Raw genomic sequence first — 14,303 nt, forward strand, 5'->3', positions numbered from 1 at the left:
TCATCTTCTGTTAGATAAGGGAAAGCTGCAGAGTCACTACAGTAGGTGGTCTGTTCAAGCAAGGATACTTTTTTGTCCGACTTTCAACCCGGACCCATATTGCAGGACCTACCTTTTGAATGTACTTGTTAATTTGTTCTTGTCCTGAACAGGCTTGAAATAATTGCCACTGGACGTTCAGCAACCTATAAATGATTAATCAATCATAAGTAAACAAGCGGGAAATAAAATCTCTTCTTTTCAACGCATTTTCATTAAGACAAAAACCTTTTAAAACTCTTCTTGAAATAATAATTACATGATGACAAAGACAATCACTTTACCATGACACAACTATAGATTTGATATTTTGATTATTTAAATAGAAATAATAAATATAAACGTGACTTAGATACAAAAAAGGTACAAATAAAAATATTGTTACTTATTGATTTTCAAAAAGGAGCCTCCTTGATGTTACCTTGATAATTATCGTTAAAAAAGTATAAGTAGTTATTAGACTCGGTACTGTATAGTCAGTATCAAGACATTACGTAGGATCAACTAGCGAACAGGTGGGATTAAAACAGATTTTATTTACCTGTCATATCAAAATGTATACAAATTGTTGTTTTAAAAGTCTATCAAAGAAATTTCTATTAAATAAATTTCTATTAAATAGAAAACAAGTGAACTAGAAAGTTTATCTTTAATAGCATTAAAGTCAGTGAAGCGTTTACTTTTATCAACATACCTACGGAAACTTTTTCAATAATATTTTTTTTGATGGACTTCATAAGACGGGATTAAATTGATGCTAGAAATGGACATTCATACTTTCATCATATTCATACTTCTTGGTGAGTATAATTGCAATTTTTATTCATATTTTGGGGGAAATAATATATCTTAGATTTAGTAAAAAATGCATGTAGTTAAAATGACTATCTACCTTCTTTCATTTGAGTTTGTATCTACCGTTCTGCTATACATACGTTATCTCTTTTTACCCATTTCTGTTTCATTGTTTTTTCATCTTTTATTCTGAGTTTTCAATTCGATTCCACATAGATAAACAGGGGCATTGAAGTCTGGAGCTGGCATGTCAGTTAACTGCTAGTAGTCTGTTGTTATTTATGTATTATTGTTATTTTGTTTATTTTCTTTGGTTACATCTTCTGACATCAGACTCGGACTTCTCTTGAACTGAATTTTAATGTGCGTATTGTTATGCGTTCACTTTTCTACATTGGCTAGAGGTATAGGGGGAGGGTTGAGATCTCGCAAGCATGTTTAACCCCGCCGCATTTTTGCGCCTGTCCCAAGTCAGGAGCCTCTGGCCTTTGTTAGTCTTGTATTATTTTAATTTTAGTTTCTTGTGTACAATTTGGAAATTAGTATGGCGTTCATTATCACTGAACTAGTATATATTTGTTTAGGGGCCAGCTGAAGGACGCATCCGGGTGCGGGAATTTCTCGCTACATTGAAGACCTGTTGGTGACCTTCTGCTTTTTTTTTTGCTTTTTTTTCTATGGTCGGGTTGTTGTCTCTTTGGCACATTCCTCATTTCCATTCTCAATTTTATCATAAATACTACACACAGTTTGAAAATATTGTAAATACTCTTTTTTAGCTGAATGATTTGTTGATGGTAGTAAAGTACCGATTATACATAAACTTTCATAACCATGCTTGGATAATTTGACAGCGCAAATTCTGTCATTATCAACAAATAAATTATAAGTCTTAAAACCAAATGTTTTCCTTACAAGAATAGCTACTCCACCAGAGCCTCTTTTTGAATTTACTGAACTAGAGCTAAAGCATGAAAATACTCGAAAATCATTTGCTAACTCATATGAAAATGTAATATTAGTTCTATTTAACCAGTGCTCAGTTACAATACATATATCAGAGTCTTTAAGCAAGTTTTCAAAATATGAGGTACCATACATAGCGCCTCTCATATCCCATGTTGTTATTCGTAACAACATGAGTAAAATAAAATATACAATATATAACAGATTGAACATGAATGTTATAGATGTTTGTTTTGTGGGATATAGTCTCGCCAGTACACGCCTTCTGGCCAAAAGAAGTCATCGTTTTCTACTGCAGCAAAGTCCCTCTCATTGATGTTAGCACGAAGAGTATATGTTGCAATGTCTTTGTATTGTCGCTTTATTAGAAGTTTTACAAAAGTTATTTTATTTGACGCAAAGTTTCTAATTGTAGTATCAACTAGTTCGAAAGGTTTATCAGCAGTTACATTGTAAAGTACGATTCTTCTGGAACGTTTCCTTACAACACCACGAAATACACTTGTATCTCCGTTTGTGACTCGTGTTTGTATTTGTTGAATCTGTTCTGTATAAACCGGTCTGTCCACTGTATTTGGTCGTGCGTATGCATGTACGTAAGTGTTTTTTGTTATTGTGTTTTCCTGATTATATACATGATCCCTGTTTGCGCTATTTATACTTTTGTTTTCGTAATGTAAACTCTGATGAATATCAAGTTCAGAGTTAGCAGTTTTCGTCTGTAAATGTATTTTTTCACCAGCATTTCTATTTAAAGCCTCACTATAAGACATTGTATTTTTTCCAAGTGTTTTACATTTCCCATCTATTTATTCTAGTCGGTTTACTATTTTATTGAAAACGTTTTGTCTTTGTTCGTCACTCGTGCGTATCTTATCTTCTTGGTCTTTCAAATCTTGAGATTGCAGTTAGATTTCTGACCTTAGGCGAGTTACTTTTTCTTTTTCATCATACAATTCTGTTTTTAATGAATAAATTTGTCTATTTTTGTCATGAACCACATTAACAAGACGCTTGATCTCACATTCGAATTTCTCAGTTATTGTTTCAATTTTATCGTTTAAAGTTTTTAGATTTTCATCGAAACTTTGTTTGATTTCGAGAAGTGTTGCAAGTATATACATATTTGAATTGCCTTGCGTGCTTGATTCACGGTTTGTCATTTTGTTGAGAACCTCGTGTACACTGTTATCGCCAGTATCGAAATGTGCATTCGTATTCCGTCTGCCTCGAGAAATTAAAGGTTTTAGTTCATTACTTGTGAGATTGTCCTCAAGAAAATTAAATAAGGTGTAAATGTCATTAGAAAGCTTTTCTTCGATTGACGGTCGTTTTCACGATGAGTGCGTTCGATGAGTCTAGATTCTAATAGTACATGTTCTTTTTTCTTTGTTAATTCAAAATGGGAGCTTCTGATAGGTTTCAAATCATCTGTGTCAGTATTTTGTAATAATTCGCTCTTAAAATTATATCTATCTAATTGACCAAACTTTGTCTGAATAATTCTATTATACATGTCGTCATCATTGAATTGACTATCGGTTATTGATTGTGTTAAATTAATGTTATTTATATTATTTTGATTTTCGATTTCATCTGCAAATAAGTCATCATTGGCTTGAATATCTTCATGATTGACCGTTAGATCTGTCGTATTTGACGAAGTACTCATTATTTACACCTTTGTACATATAATACTACAGTATATAATGTGAGTAGATTTCAACCTTCACTATCATTGATCATTGTTAAGTATTGAAAACATATTCAATCATCAAAAGTCTTTTCGGAGTCACATTTTAAATATTTCAGCTGATATTAATAATCCGGAGAGACGCTTGTACTAGTTCATGAAAGAATAAATTGATGAAATGCTTTTAAATCATAGTTTTTTTGAAATTTTTCAATCACCGATATGATCACCGACTAGCTTTCTAAGGGCGCATAACTATTGTGTTCCATCTGGGTTGTAACTTCCGAGGCCTGCTGCTAGTGATCCCGACAACAATGGTAGTCGTGTCATATACCATTGTGTAGATAAATCAATTTAGATTTACGGCATAATAAGTTTAATTAGGTTTGAAAACCGAGAAATCGAAAAAATAACGGAAATTCGGGATCGGGTGACATTTTTCAAAAAATTTAGTTAAGTACCTTGCGTTATATTAAGGTATATAGGGGGGGATTTGAGACAACTGCCTGTGCCCATTATCTATAAATAAAATTAAACCCATGTTCAAATAAATCAATTACAGGCGTTGTACAGACTACGATTGCTACGCCACCGGTTTATAGTATAGCACTAGAGGAGAGTCTGAGGACCGAGTTATTTACGAGCTACACAGCGCAACAAAGACCAGACAAAAAAGTCCGAGTTGGCATAAGATTTCATCTTTTAACAGTTAACGACTTGGTATGTCATTTCTTACTTAATGGACAGTGATTGAGTATCAGGTAAGTAGGTGGATGGTCTCAAGGTCTTGTATGAAACGTTGCATGCAACTAGGGAACAAGGATCGACTCTGGATATGAATATCGAAAAAATTACATGTGCAATGTTAAACTTTATGTGATAAATCTCTTTTCTTAAGAAAATAGAAGTACAAATAGAATACATATAATTATCGCCTTAAAGTTAAGTATTTTTTTTTTTTATTTAAATGTTTCGAAATCCTGACCTACAATTTTTTTTTTCAAATAATATGATACTGCTACTGAAATTTCAGATTTATTGAAAGGAGAACATCGAACTCATTATCCTCGTTGATATAGTTAAAACTTCTCCACCGGATGAACAAACACACAGAAAAGGAAAATATACCGTGATGGCGTGACTTAATTGTGCTTCGGCATCTTATTTTTCGACGATTATAGATTGAATATATAAACTCTTGCATGATATAACTTATATATAAAGCAAACACAAGTTTGATGACCCTAGCTCTCTATGATTTTTTTAACAATAAAGCGGAAATATTTGTCGCAATAGATTACTATTTAAAAAGGTTTGTAGGACATCTTTTGAGAAAAAGCAAATTAAAGTCAAATTAATTATTTCTTTTTTATTTACGATATTTACATTAATCAAATACATCTCCCAATTATTTGTATATTCAATTTGCTAAATATCCCCGAAAGGGATAAGAATTACTAGTAGTTTCTTTAGATATTCGTATGCAGTTCCATTTGCATTAGTAGCTTGCAACACATTCGTTAGATCGCCCATATATGTAACTGTTATCCAGTGAAGAAAATAAAACCACCATGTTTACTCAATAATATAGCTGATACTACTGTTTCGAAATGCTCTAATATTTTACTAAACAAAATTCTGGATGATCGTTGTACGGTTAAATATATCTATGTGTACTCAGTGCAATGACATTACCCTAGATCTTTTAAATAATTTAAGTATTATCAGTCATTTTTTGTTTTGTTTAAATTCATAACTTTCTTAAACACCAATATATTTGGACGATTTACATTTTTTTTTATCAAAACATGTGTATCTTTTTACGGAAATCTATTTACACTGAAACTCATCTCCAAGATCTTACACGAGTTACACGTCTTTCTCTCTGAATATTTGTCCATCTCCCTATTTCAATGGATAATTTGTGGTTAATGATTTTAACTTCGAATAAAGTGTAAATATCATGAAATTCTGAAATATCAAAATAGTTCTCAAAACCAAAAATATCCTTAAAAACAAGAATGTGTCCCAAGTACACGGATGCCCCATCCGCATTATCACTTTATATATTCAGTGGACCGTAAAAGAGGGATAAAATCTCTAATTTGGCATTAAAATTAAAAAGATCATATCATAGGGAACATGTTTACTAAGTTTCAAGCTGATTGGACTTCAACTTCATCAAAAACTACCTCGACCAAAAACTTTAACCTGAAGCGGGACAGAAAGACGAACGGAAGAACGGACGGACGAACAAACGAACAGAGAGATGCACAGACCAGAAAACATAATATCCATAAGTAGCGAATTATTAGATTATTTAATGTCTTCGAACGTGCTTGCTTTGAAAACCATTGTTCATTGAAACCGATTTTTGAGTGGCTTTCTGGTTGTATTCTTTAACCAAATGTCACTAATTAGATATAGGAAGATGTGGTGTGAGTGCCAATGAGACAACTCTCCATCCAAATAACAATTTATAAAAGTAAAACATTATAGGTCAATGTACGGCCTTCAACACGGAGCCTTGGCTCACACCGAACAAAAAGCTATAAAGGGCCCTAAATTACTAGTGTAAAACCATTCAAACGGGAAAACCGACGGTCTTATCTATATAAAAAACGAGAAATACATGTTTGAGATAACCACATGAAAGATAATCCTGTCTTAATAAAAATAGATTTAACATGGTTTAACCAACTACAATTTACATCATTTTCATTTGACAGCTAAAAAAGTAGTTTATAAAAGGCTCAAACAAAACATGAGTGTAAAAACAAGTAAATAATAGGACGAAAAATGTGCTAAACTTCAGTTAGTTCAATGATAAAACGAAAAATGCAGGGAGCAGTACATTTTGGCAAATAAGCGTCTAAATGAATGACATTTCTCGCAGACAATTTGAACAGCTTATTGTGCATTCGAACTTTTTTTCCTTAGAAGGAACATTTAAGAATTTATTTACTGCAGAATTGGTTAACCACAAGAATACGTGACCTATACAACCAGGTTTAATTAACCCACAATTAACTTCGGAAATCCAAGTCAGGAATATGACATTTGTTTTCCATTCGTTCCGTAGGTTGATATAGTCTGACATTTTATTTTGCCAGGTTTTATTTACCACGGAATTTGGTATTTTGTTAATACTTTTTATCCTAAATTTCAGAATATAAAAGATCAGACCTTATCATTATCTGGATACTTGACAATCGTAAGTCTTTACTTTCATTGTATTATATGTATTAGTACTAATCCTGATATTTCAAAAAAAAAACCCAACATATATCTAATATTATATACCAAGTGTTGAGGATGCTAGATATGCTACAAATTAATCATTAATGAAATGTGATATTATTGGGAAGGAGGCGGTTGAGATAATCCTGCCATGGAATATTGACTATGAATAAATGTATATGATGGTATACGTCAGTTTAACAGTAACCCAACGATACAATCGACCAAAGACGTCTCAGTCAAGGCCATCGTGTTTTATCTAACAATATACATCTTAGAGAGATAGAAACAAGTGGAGAAGCAGTATACATGATCTTCGTTTAGTATATATGTTAATTAGTTTGTTTAAGAGTTGCCTCATATTTTAATGAAACAGTGAAATATACACTAGCACATTAATATCCAATGGTTTTCTGATATAAACATTAAATGATTTCTATATTTCTTCTATATGGAAGTATTTGAATGGATTCGCATAACAAGAAAATACGAAATGTGTCCTAGTTCCAACCAGACAATGTTTTAACACATTACAAAATATTTGTTTACTTAGGATTGGTGGGATTCCAGATTACAATGGTCGAACACAAGCAGTACGTCACAGGATTATACGAGCATCAATTTTCTATTTGCCACAGAAGAGCATGTTTGGAGACCAGCAATTATTATAGAGAATGGGTAAGTGATTTATTTAACTACCGTTCCAAGTGTTTAATTTTCTTAAATTTTGTAAATTAATGTCTTCAGAGGCGCCCCCCTTTTCTGGAAAAAAAATGGTTGATTTTATAGGGAACCCATAAAGCATGACCTGAACAGCCCAACTCTTAGGCATGCAGTTGGCACCTAGCTATTAATGAAGGGATCCGCCACTGGTCGTTTTTTTCAAAGGCAGTGTCTTATTTTCAACTTAAAAAAAAAGTAGTATGTATATGTTTTTTTAAGGGTCATTGTATTTTGACTGCATGACTTTTTATCATTTGAATAGGGTTGATGGGATATCTGTTATCAGCGACACCTCAGTGCCAATGAGGATAGCACATGATGGTAGAGTTATATGGAACCCAGCTGGAGTATACAAAGTTAATTGTGAGTCTGATACCAAATATTATCCTATGGACACACAAGGATGCTATTTGAAAGTCAGTGCTTGGGCATATACTCAAGCTGAAATAGAACTGTATTTCAAAGTAGAGCCTGTTGATACAAGCTTTTATGCTGAAAATGGAGAATGGGATTTACTCTCAGCAGAAAGTTTTAAAGCTGAAGCACAAACTCGAGATGGTGATTCATTCTCTTCAGTGTTTTTCTTGATCAGACTTCAGCGACGTCTTTTGTTTCATGTTGTTAACACTTTGTTTCCAGTAGCTCTGATGGCCATTCTGATAGCGTTTGTGTTCAAACTGCCAGTTGATTCCGGTGAAAAGATTGGATTTTCTTTAACTGTTCTGTTATCATATGCAGTTTATCTTACGCTGATTTCGGACAATATACCCAGTACATCAAACACTGTCTGCTATTTATGTAAGTAAACTAACATTTTTTGTCACAATATCTTTCTATAACTGTCGTCAGATTTTTGCTGAAACGAAATACTTTGACTAGGTTTATTTCCCAGTGAAAACAAATTTCCAATATGTCTACTGCGCATTTCAAGAGTAGATCGGGGACAGGAAACTTGTTATGAGCCCCACCCTTGTAATATTATCAAAAATTCTCGATAGTCGAGTTTCAGCTTGATAGGAAACATGCATATTAAGAGTGAAAAAATGTATATTGGTAAATATAGGGTACAAATACGTGATACATATTGAAAAAAATCTAGGATTTATGATAATAAGGGGGAGTGACTATAGTAAACGAAAATATGTGATTTTTGTTTGTCTAAATCGTAACAAATGTCTCTTTAAAAGATACATGCAAGTTTATCCAAGTGACTGAGATCGACTCAAAGTTTTGATTTCTTATCGAAATGCGCATCTGGTGCAGTAAATGTGTACCGATAATGCTTTTGCAAGAGAAAATATATCGACGATACAGTTTAACCTAATTTTAAAAATTGAATCAAACTGGTTGCCAATTGCGTTTATGATTCCGCTTTTGTTATATTTGAAACACATATAAACCATTATTTGACATTTTGTCTTAATCGTACCTATGATTTTGAAACCAAGAATTCATTAAACACGAAAATGGTAAACAAAACAAGCTTTTCGAGCCTATCAGACCGTTAGTTTTCTCATTTGACTTGCTAAAAAAAACACAGTTGTCATTTAGGGACTATGCGGTATGGATTTAACTCATTGTTGCAGCCATACGTTAACCTTAAATTGATTAGTCCACGTCATCTGGTCTGTGGTGGATAGCCTTCTCATAATTCATAATGCTATATCTTCCTATTTTTATATTTTGAAAAATATTAAATACTGAAACCATTGCTGAACTCTAGATGATAAATTACTGGAATCCTTTTTATAATTGTGATTTTCCTGAATTTTAGCGTTTTAGGATTTACTCTTGAACATTTTATGATAAACGTACTTATAAACATCAAAGTTGATAAAAAGTGAAATTCAGATCTACAAATCATTCAATTTGTTGTTTATATACCTGGTACCTTTGATAACTATTTACACCACTGGGTCGATGCTACTACTGGTGGACGTTTCGTCCCCGAGAGTATCACCAGCCGAGTAGTCAGCACTTTGGTATTGACATGAATATCAATTATATGGCCATTTTAATAAATTTCCTGTTGACAAAACTTTAAATTTTTCGAAAACTAAGGATTTTCTTATCCCAAGAATAGATGTTTTGAATTTTAGGCCCTCAATGCTCTTCAACTTTGTACTTGTTTGGCCTTATAACTATTTTGGTCTGAGCGTAACTGGTGAGTCTTATGTAGACGAAACGCGCGTCTGGCGTATTAAATTTTAATCCTGGTATCTCTGATTAAGTAATTATATAATAATGACAGAGGATGTATTTCTGTATGCTAAATTATTTATGTAAATGTTAATATGGCATATGTTTATCTTATAAGTGTTTCGGGCTGCTCTGTGCCTCTAGTAATTCATTCATATTCACTTTTCAGCGTTGTACCTGGCTTTTATATTGTTACTTGCTACTATTGCTGTCATTTTAACTACATTCGTGATAAATCTTCACATGCGCACAGACGATGAAAGAATGTCAAACTCGTTAAAGAGATTCACTTCAAATTACTTGATAAAATTTGCGTGTTGGAAAAACAAGTGCTGTCATAGGAAGAATACAGTGCATCATGAAAGGTCGGACTTGCAGATTTACAATATAAAAGGCACACATCTATCAGAGAACAATAATAGTCATTACAATGAGACCGAACACAAGGAAGGGTCCATAGATCTAACATGGAAGGAATTATCAGAGATTATGGACAAAGTATTTTATAATATATATATGATCCTCATTGCGATATCTACATTTGTACTATTTGTGGTAATAATATTTGGGTATAACAATCCGGACACTTCATAATACGAGTGCAATGATTGGATGACAAAAGTATATTTCCAAACATATATATCCTTTATTCATTATTCATTTTGTTTATTGTTGATGAATGTTAAATATTTCTTGACAAATTTTGCTTGTTTATTACTCCTCGTGATCGTACAGTTGTTGTAATAACATTTCCGATAATGAGTCCATATTTTTAGGTTTATTGTTTGCTACTGCAAAGTGGTTTAATCTTAAAATTTTGTATATAAAAGAAAATTATATTTGGACACAAGTTATGTTTCATCACTTTGCTTTCTTGCACTGTATATAAGTTCCAATATATAGCATGCTACCAGAAGAAAGTAAATTTAAAAAAAACTATGCAGAAGGGAAATTCAAAACAGTAATAACAACATTTATGTATCAATTTGCCCACTATATCTATTTAGATTCATTTTGATAATTTCAGGCCATAAATAAATTGTTACATCAATTTAATGTTAAAAGTATTTTTGAAATGTAGCTTAAAAGTTGAAACTAATGGACTAGTATGACATATTTTACACACCCCAGGTGCGGGAAAAAAGTCATCCATGACGCAAACATATCATGACGCACATGACTAAGCAAAATTAAAGGTGTAGCATATCAGTCATATATCAGTCTACAATATTTATTGTTTTTCTTTTAAATAATAAACATCCTTAAAGATATGTCATTCATTTCAACATTTTTTCATTTCTTTAGAATTATTTTTAAAATATAACACTACAAAAATGTGCGATTTTTTTATATACAGTAATCTCGGGTTTAATTTCACACATTTGTTGTATACCTTTAGGAGATTAATGATACACTTTGAAACCCTTTGTTGATTTGTTACCATGTGATATACTCATCTTGCTTTGAGTTCATGGTCCTGGATAGTTAAGTTGAATACATGTTCTAGTATAGTTCTGAATATACAAAGAGTAGTGCACATAGGGAGGAAGATTTATACTGCAATAATGAATTAAAGTATTATATGTAAATAAAGTAAGAACCAACTAATTGGGTTTTCAAAACAATAGTGAACGACTAAGAAAGACAGAAGGATCAAACAAAAAAGACCAAATGGTAAAAACGACAATCAAAAAAACAAAACAGTAGAAAAAAGGTTAAGCAACAGTTTTCTAACGAAACAATGACGTGAAGGCAAACTTGTTGTCAAGAAGGATATGAGTAATCAATTCGTGTTGTACAAGGTTAACTTTCATGTTGATAATAACCAGTAACATTCACAATACATACGTATGGTTCTTTTTCAAAAGGTTAAATATTTCGCATTAATAGAATTCCTCAATATTATGTCAACAGTAATTGTCATGTTAAATAATTCCATGAGAGAAAAGTAATATCACAAAAATACTGAACTCCGAGGTAAAATCAATACGGAATTCCCAAATCAAATGCCTATACACATCAAACGAATGGATAACGAATATTCCTAACTTGGTTCAGGCATTTTCTAATGTGGAAAAATGTGGATTAAACCTGTTTTTATAGCTAGCTAAGCATCTCACTTGTATGCATGACAGTAGCATCAAATTCCGTTATATTGACAACAATGGGAGAACAAAACAAACAGACATAATAGTTAAAAATGTCAAAAATAGGAGTACAACAGTCACCATGGTGTTATAATCTTAATCACTATAAAAACAAACAAACATATAACAAAGAAGCAGCAGAAACGGCATAAAGACAATGAACATTAGCAAAAAACACAAAAATTACAATAGCACAATAACATAATGACGGGATGTGTAAGTACATAGCCATGTGTCATATGTATCAAAGAAACACAAAAAGGCATATAAACAAAGCACATTAGCAAAAATGAAAGACAAGAATACAAAAATTATTAGAACAATAACACAATGAGGGATAAATGACATTTAAACCTAGATTTCCTTACCTCGGTATATACTTTCATACTTCAGATTTGCCGCAGTTTTCTTGTATATTTCCCTGCCTTGAAATCTCTTAGTCATTTGTTTTAATTTGAAATAATGATCTTTGTCGGAAAAAAATGATGCTATAGCACTCTAATAGTATAATGGGGAAAATCCTTATAATAAACTCGTTGTTCGTTGGATACTATTGCTAACCGATTTGGTAAATTGCTTATGCAACTGTGCTATAACACCGGTCTAACAATTTGCAATGGAAGACTTGGAAATGATCGAGATGGAAAATTTACATTTTGTTCACCTAATGGTCGCAGTTTAATGAGTTGGTATTACTTTGCTTCATAAAAAAGAATGGCCAACGTAGATACAAGTATCTTGTCTTAGGGAGGGATAAATCCTACTTTGTAAAGAATCACTCTGATTCAAACAAAAAATTCTCAGAAACTGATATTATCAAGATGCTTGATTTCTTGATTGACAACATATTTGTTACGTTCGGAGGACGTGTTTTTCAACAGACTGTCGGCATTCCAATGGAAACAAACTGTGCCCCTCTACTTGCCGACTTGTTTCTTTATTATTATGAGGCTGACTTCATGCAGGAACTTCTTAGGAAGAAAGATAAGAAGTTAGCAATATCCTTTAACTCTACTTTCCGCTATATAGATGATGTTCTTTCGCTAAACAATTCAAAATTTGGTGACTATGCGGAACGCATCTATCCCATCGAACTAGAGATAAAGGATACTACAGATACAGTTAAGTCGGCTTCATATCTTGACTTACATCTAGAAATTGACAATGAGGGTCGGTTGAAAACAAAACTTTACAACAAAAGAGATAATTTCAGCTTTCCAATTGTGAACTTTCCATTTCTAAGTAGCAACATTCCAGCAGCACCTGCATACGGGGTATATATCTCCCAATTGATACGATATTCCCGTGCTTGCATTTCCTATCATGATTTTCTTAATAGAGGGTTGCTGCTCACAAGGAAGCTATTAAACCAAGAGTTCCAAATGGTGAAAGTGAAATCCTCCCTTCGTAAATGAGGGGGGGGGGGGGGGGCAAGGGGTTTAACTGTTATGCTGTTATGGGTCATTTTAATTCTTTGTTATCTGTTATTCTGAAAATATATTTACTGTTAGCTGTTATTGTCTTATTCTTTGTTAGCTGTTATAGGACTATTATCTATTTTGTTATCTGTTATTGTGAGAATCTATTTGCTGTTAACTGTTATTGAAAATTGGAATGTTAGCATTTTGACAGCCAATCTTCCGTCGAAATTGAAGATAATTGAAAATTGTGATTTGAATGGACAATAGTCTCATTGGCACGCTTATCGCATCTTCTTACAATGTATATCTATTGGGGTCTTTCTACTGGTAATATCGGGTGGCCCTGTATTTGCAGAAGAATTTCAGTAACATACATCACATAGACATATAAAATCAATTGGACCCAGGACCATTCCAGTATATATTATCATTATCCTTTGTAATAAATTCCATTGTCTGTGAACATGTAGCATTTTGTACAAATTATAATTCACGTATTACTTGTACAATAACTTATAGTATGGATTTTGTTATAAAAAAGGCATTGGTACACCCTATAGATTTTTTTATTCAATGACCACATTATAATCTTTATGTTGTACTATTACACCACTGTCCCTGATTAGGGGAGGATTGGACACCAACTAGCATGCTAAAGTTGATGCAGTCACATTCTGTATGTGCCTATTTCCAAGTCAGGAGCCTGGATTCAGTGGTTGTAGTTTGTTACTGTGTTACTAAGTTTCTCGTTCACTATTTTGTGGATAAATTAGGCAGTTAGTTTTCTCCTTTGAATTGTTTTACATTACTAAGTGGTGTGGGTTTGAATTATGGCTTTGAGAATTATACAACATCTTTTTCTTTTAGCATTTATATTATAAGTGCTACTCCCTCTCTTTTCATTTACATGAAAGAGAACCCTGATCACCATATTTTTAAAAGCTTTTTAGCTGCTTCACATGGCGAAAATTGAAGCTCAGAAACCATTGATGCAAATACAGATGTGTCTTCAGTTTGATTTTTCGACAAATATCCTTTATAAAATCCTACAGCTTCTCCAATGCAGTACCCAAATTTTCC

General features: G+C 32.7%; 1 protein-coding gene across 1 annotated transcript; it reads left to right on the forward strand.

The window, feature by feature from the left end:
• Positions 1-404: 404 nt before the first annotated feature.
• LOC139516939 (acetylcholine receptor subunit beta-like) lies at positions 405-10,926 on the forward strand. Its single transcript, XM_071307421.1, has 6 exons — positions 405-839; positions 4,056-4,213; positions 6,663-6,707; positions 7,287-7,411; positions 7,719-8,254; positions 9,825-10,926. Exons 1-6 carry the CDS (start codon positions 794-796, stop codon positions 10,247-10,249), a joined length of 1,335 nt encoding a protein of 444 aa, XP_071163522.1. The 5' UTR covers positions 405-793; the 3' UTR covers positions 10,250-10,926.
• Positions 10,927-14,303: the final 3,377 nt, after the last annotated feature.

This window comes from Mytilus edulis, chromosome 3 (assembly GCF_963676685.1).
Source record: "Mytilus edulis chromosome 3, xbMytEdul2.2, whole genome shotgun sequence".
Taxonomy (NCBI): Eukaryota; Metazoa; Mollusca; class Bivalvia; order Mytilida; family Mytilidae; genus Mytilus; species Mytilus edulis.

Excerpts from the sequence above, each read along its gene's own strand:
- LOC139516939 (XM_071307421.1), top strand. The coding sequence starts at position 794 with ATGCTAGAAATGGACATTCATACTTTCATCATATTCATACTTCTTG. Across the intron at positions 840-4,055 it reads CATCATATTCATACTTCTTG|GCGTTGTACAGACTACGATT; the intron begins GTGAGTATAATT and ends AATCAATTACAG. Across the intron at positions 4,214-6,662 it reads TTTTAACAGTTAACGACTTG|AATATAAAAGATCAGACCTT; the intron begins GTATGTCATTTC and ends CCTAAATTTCAG.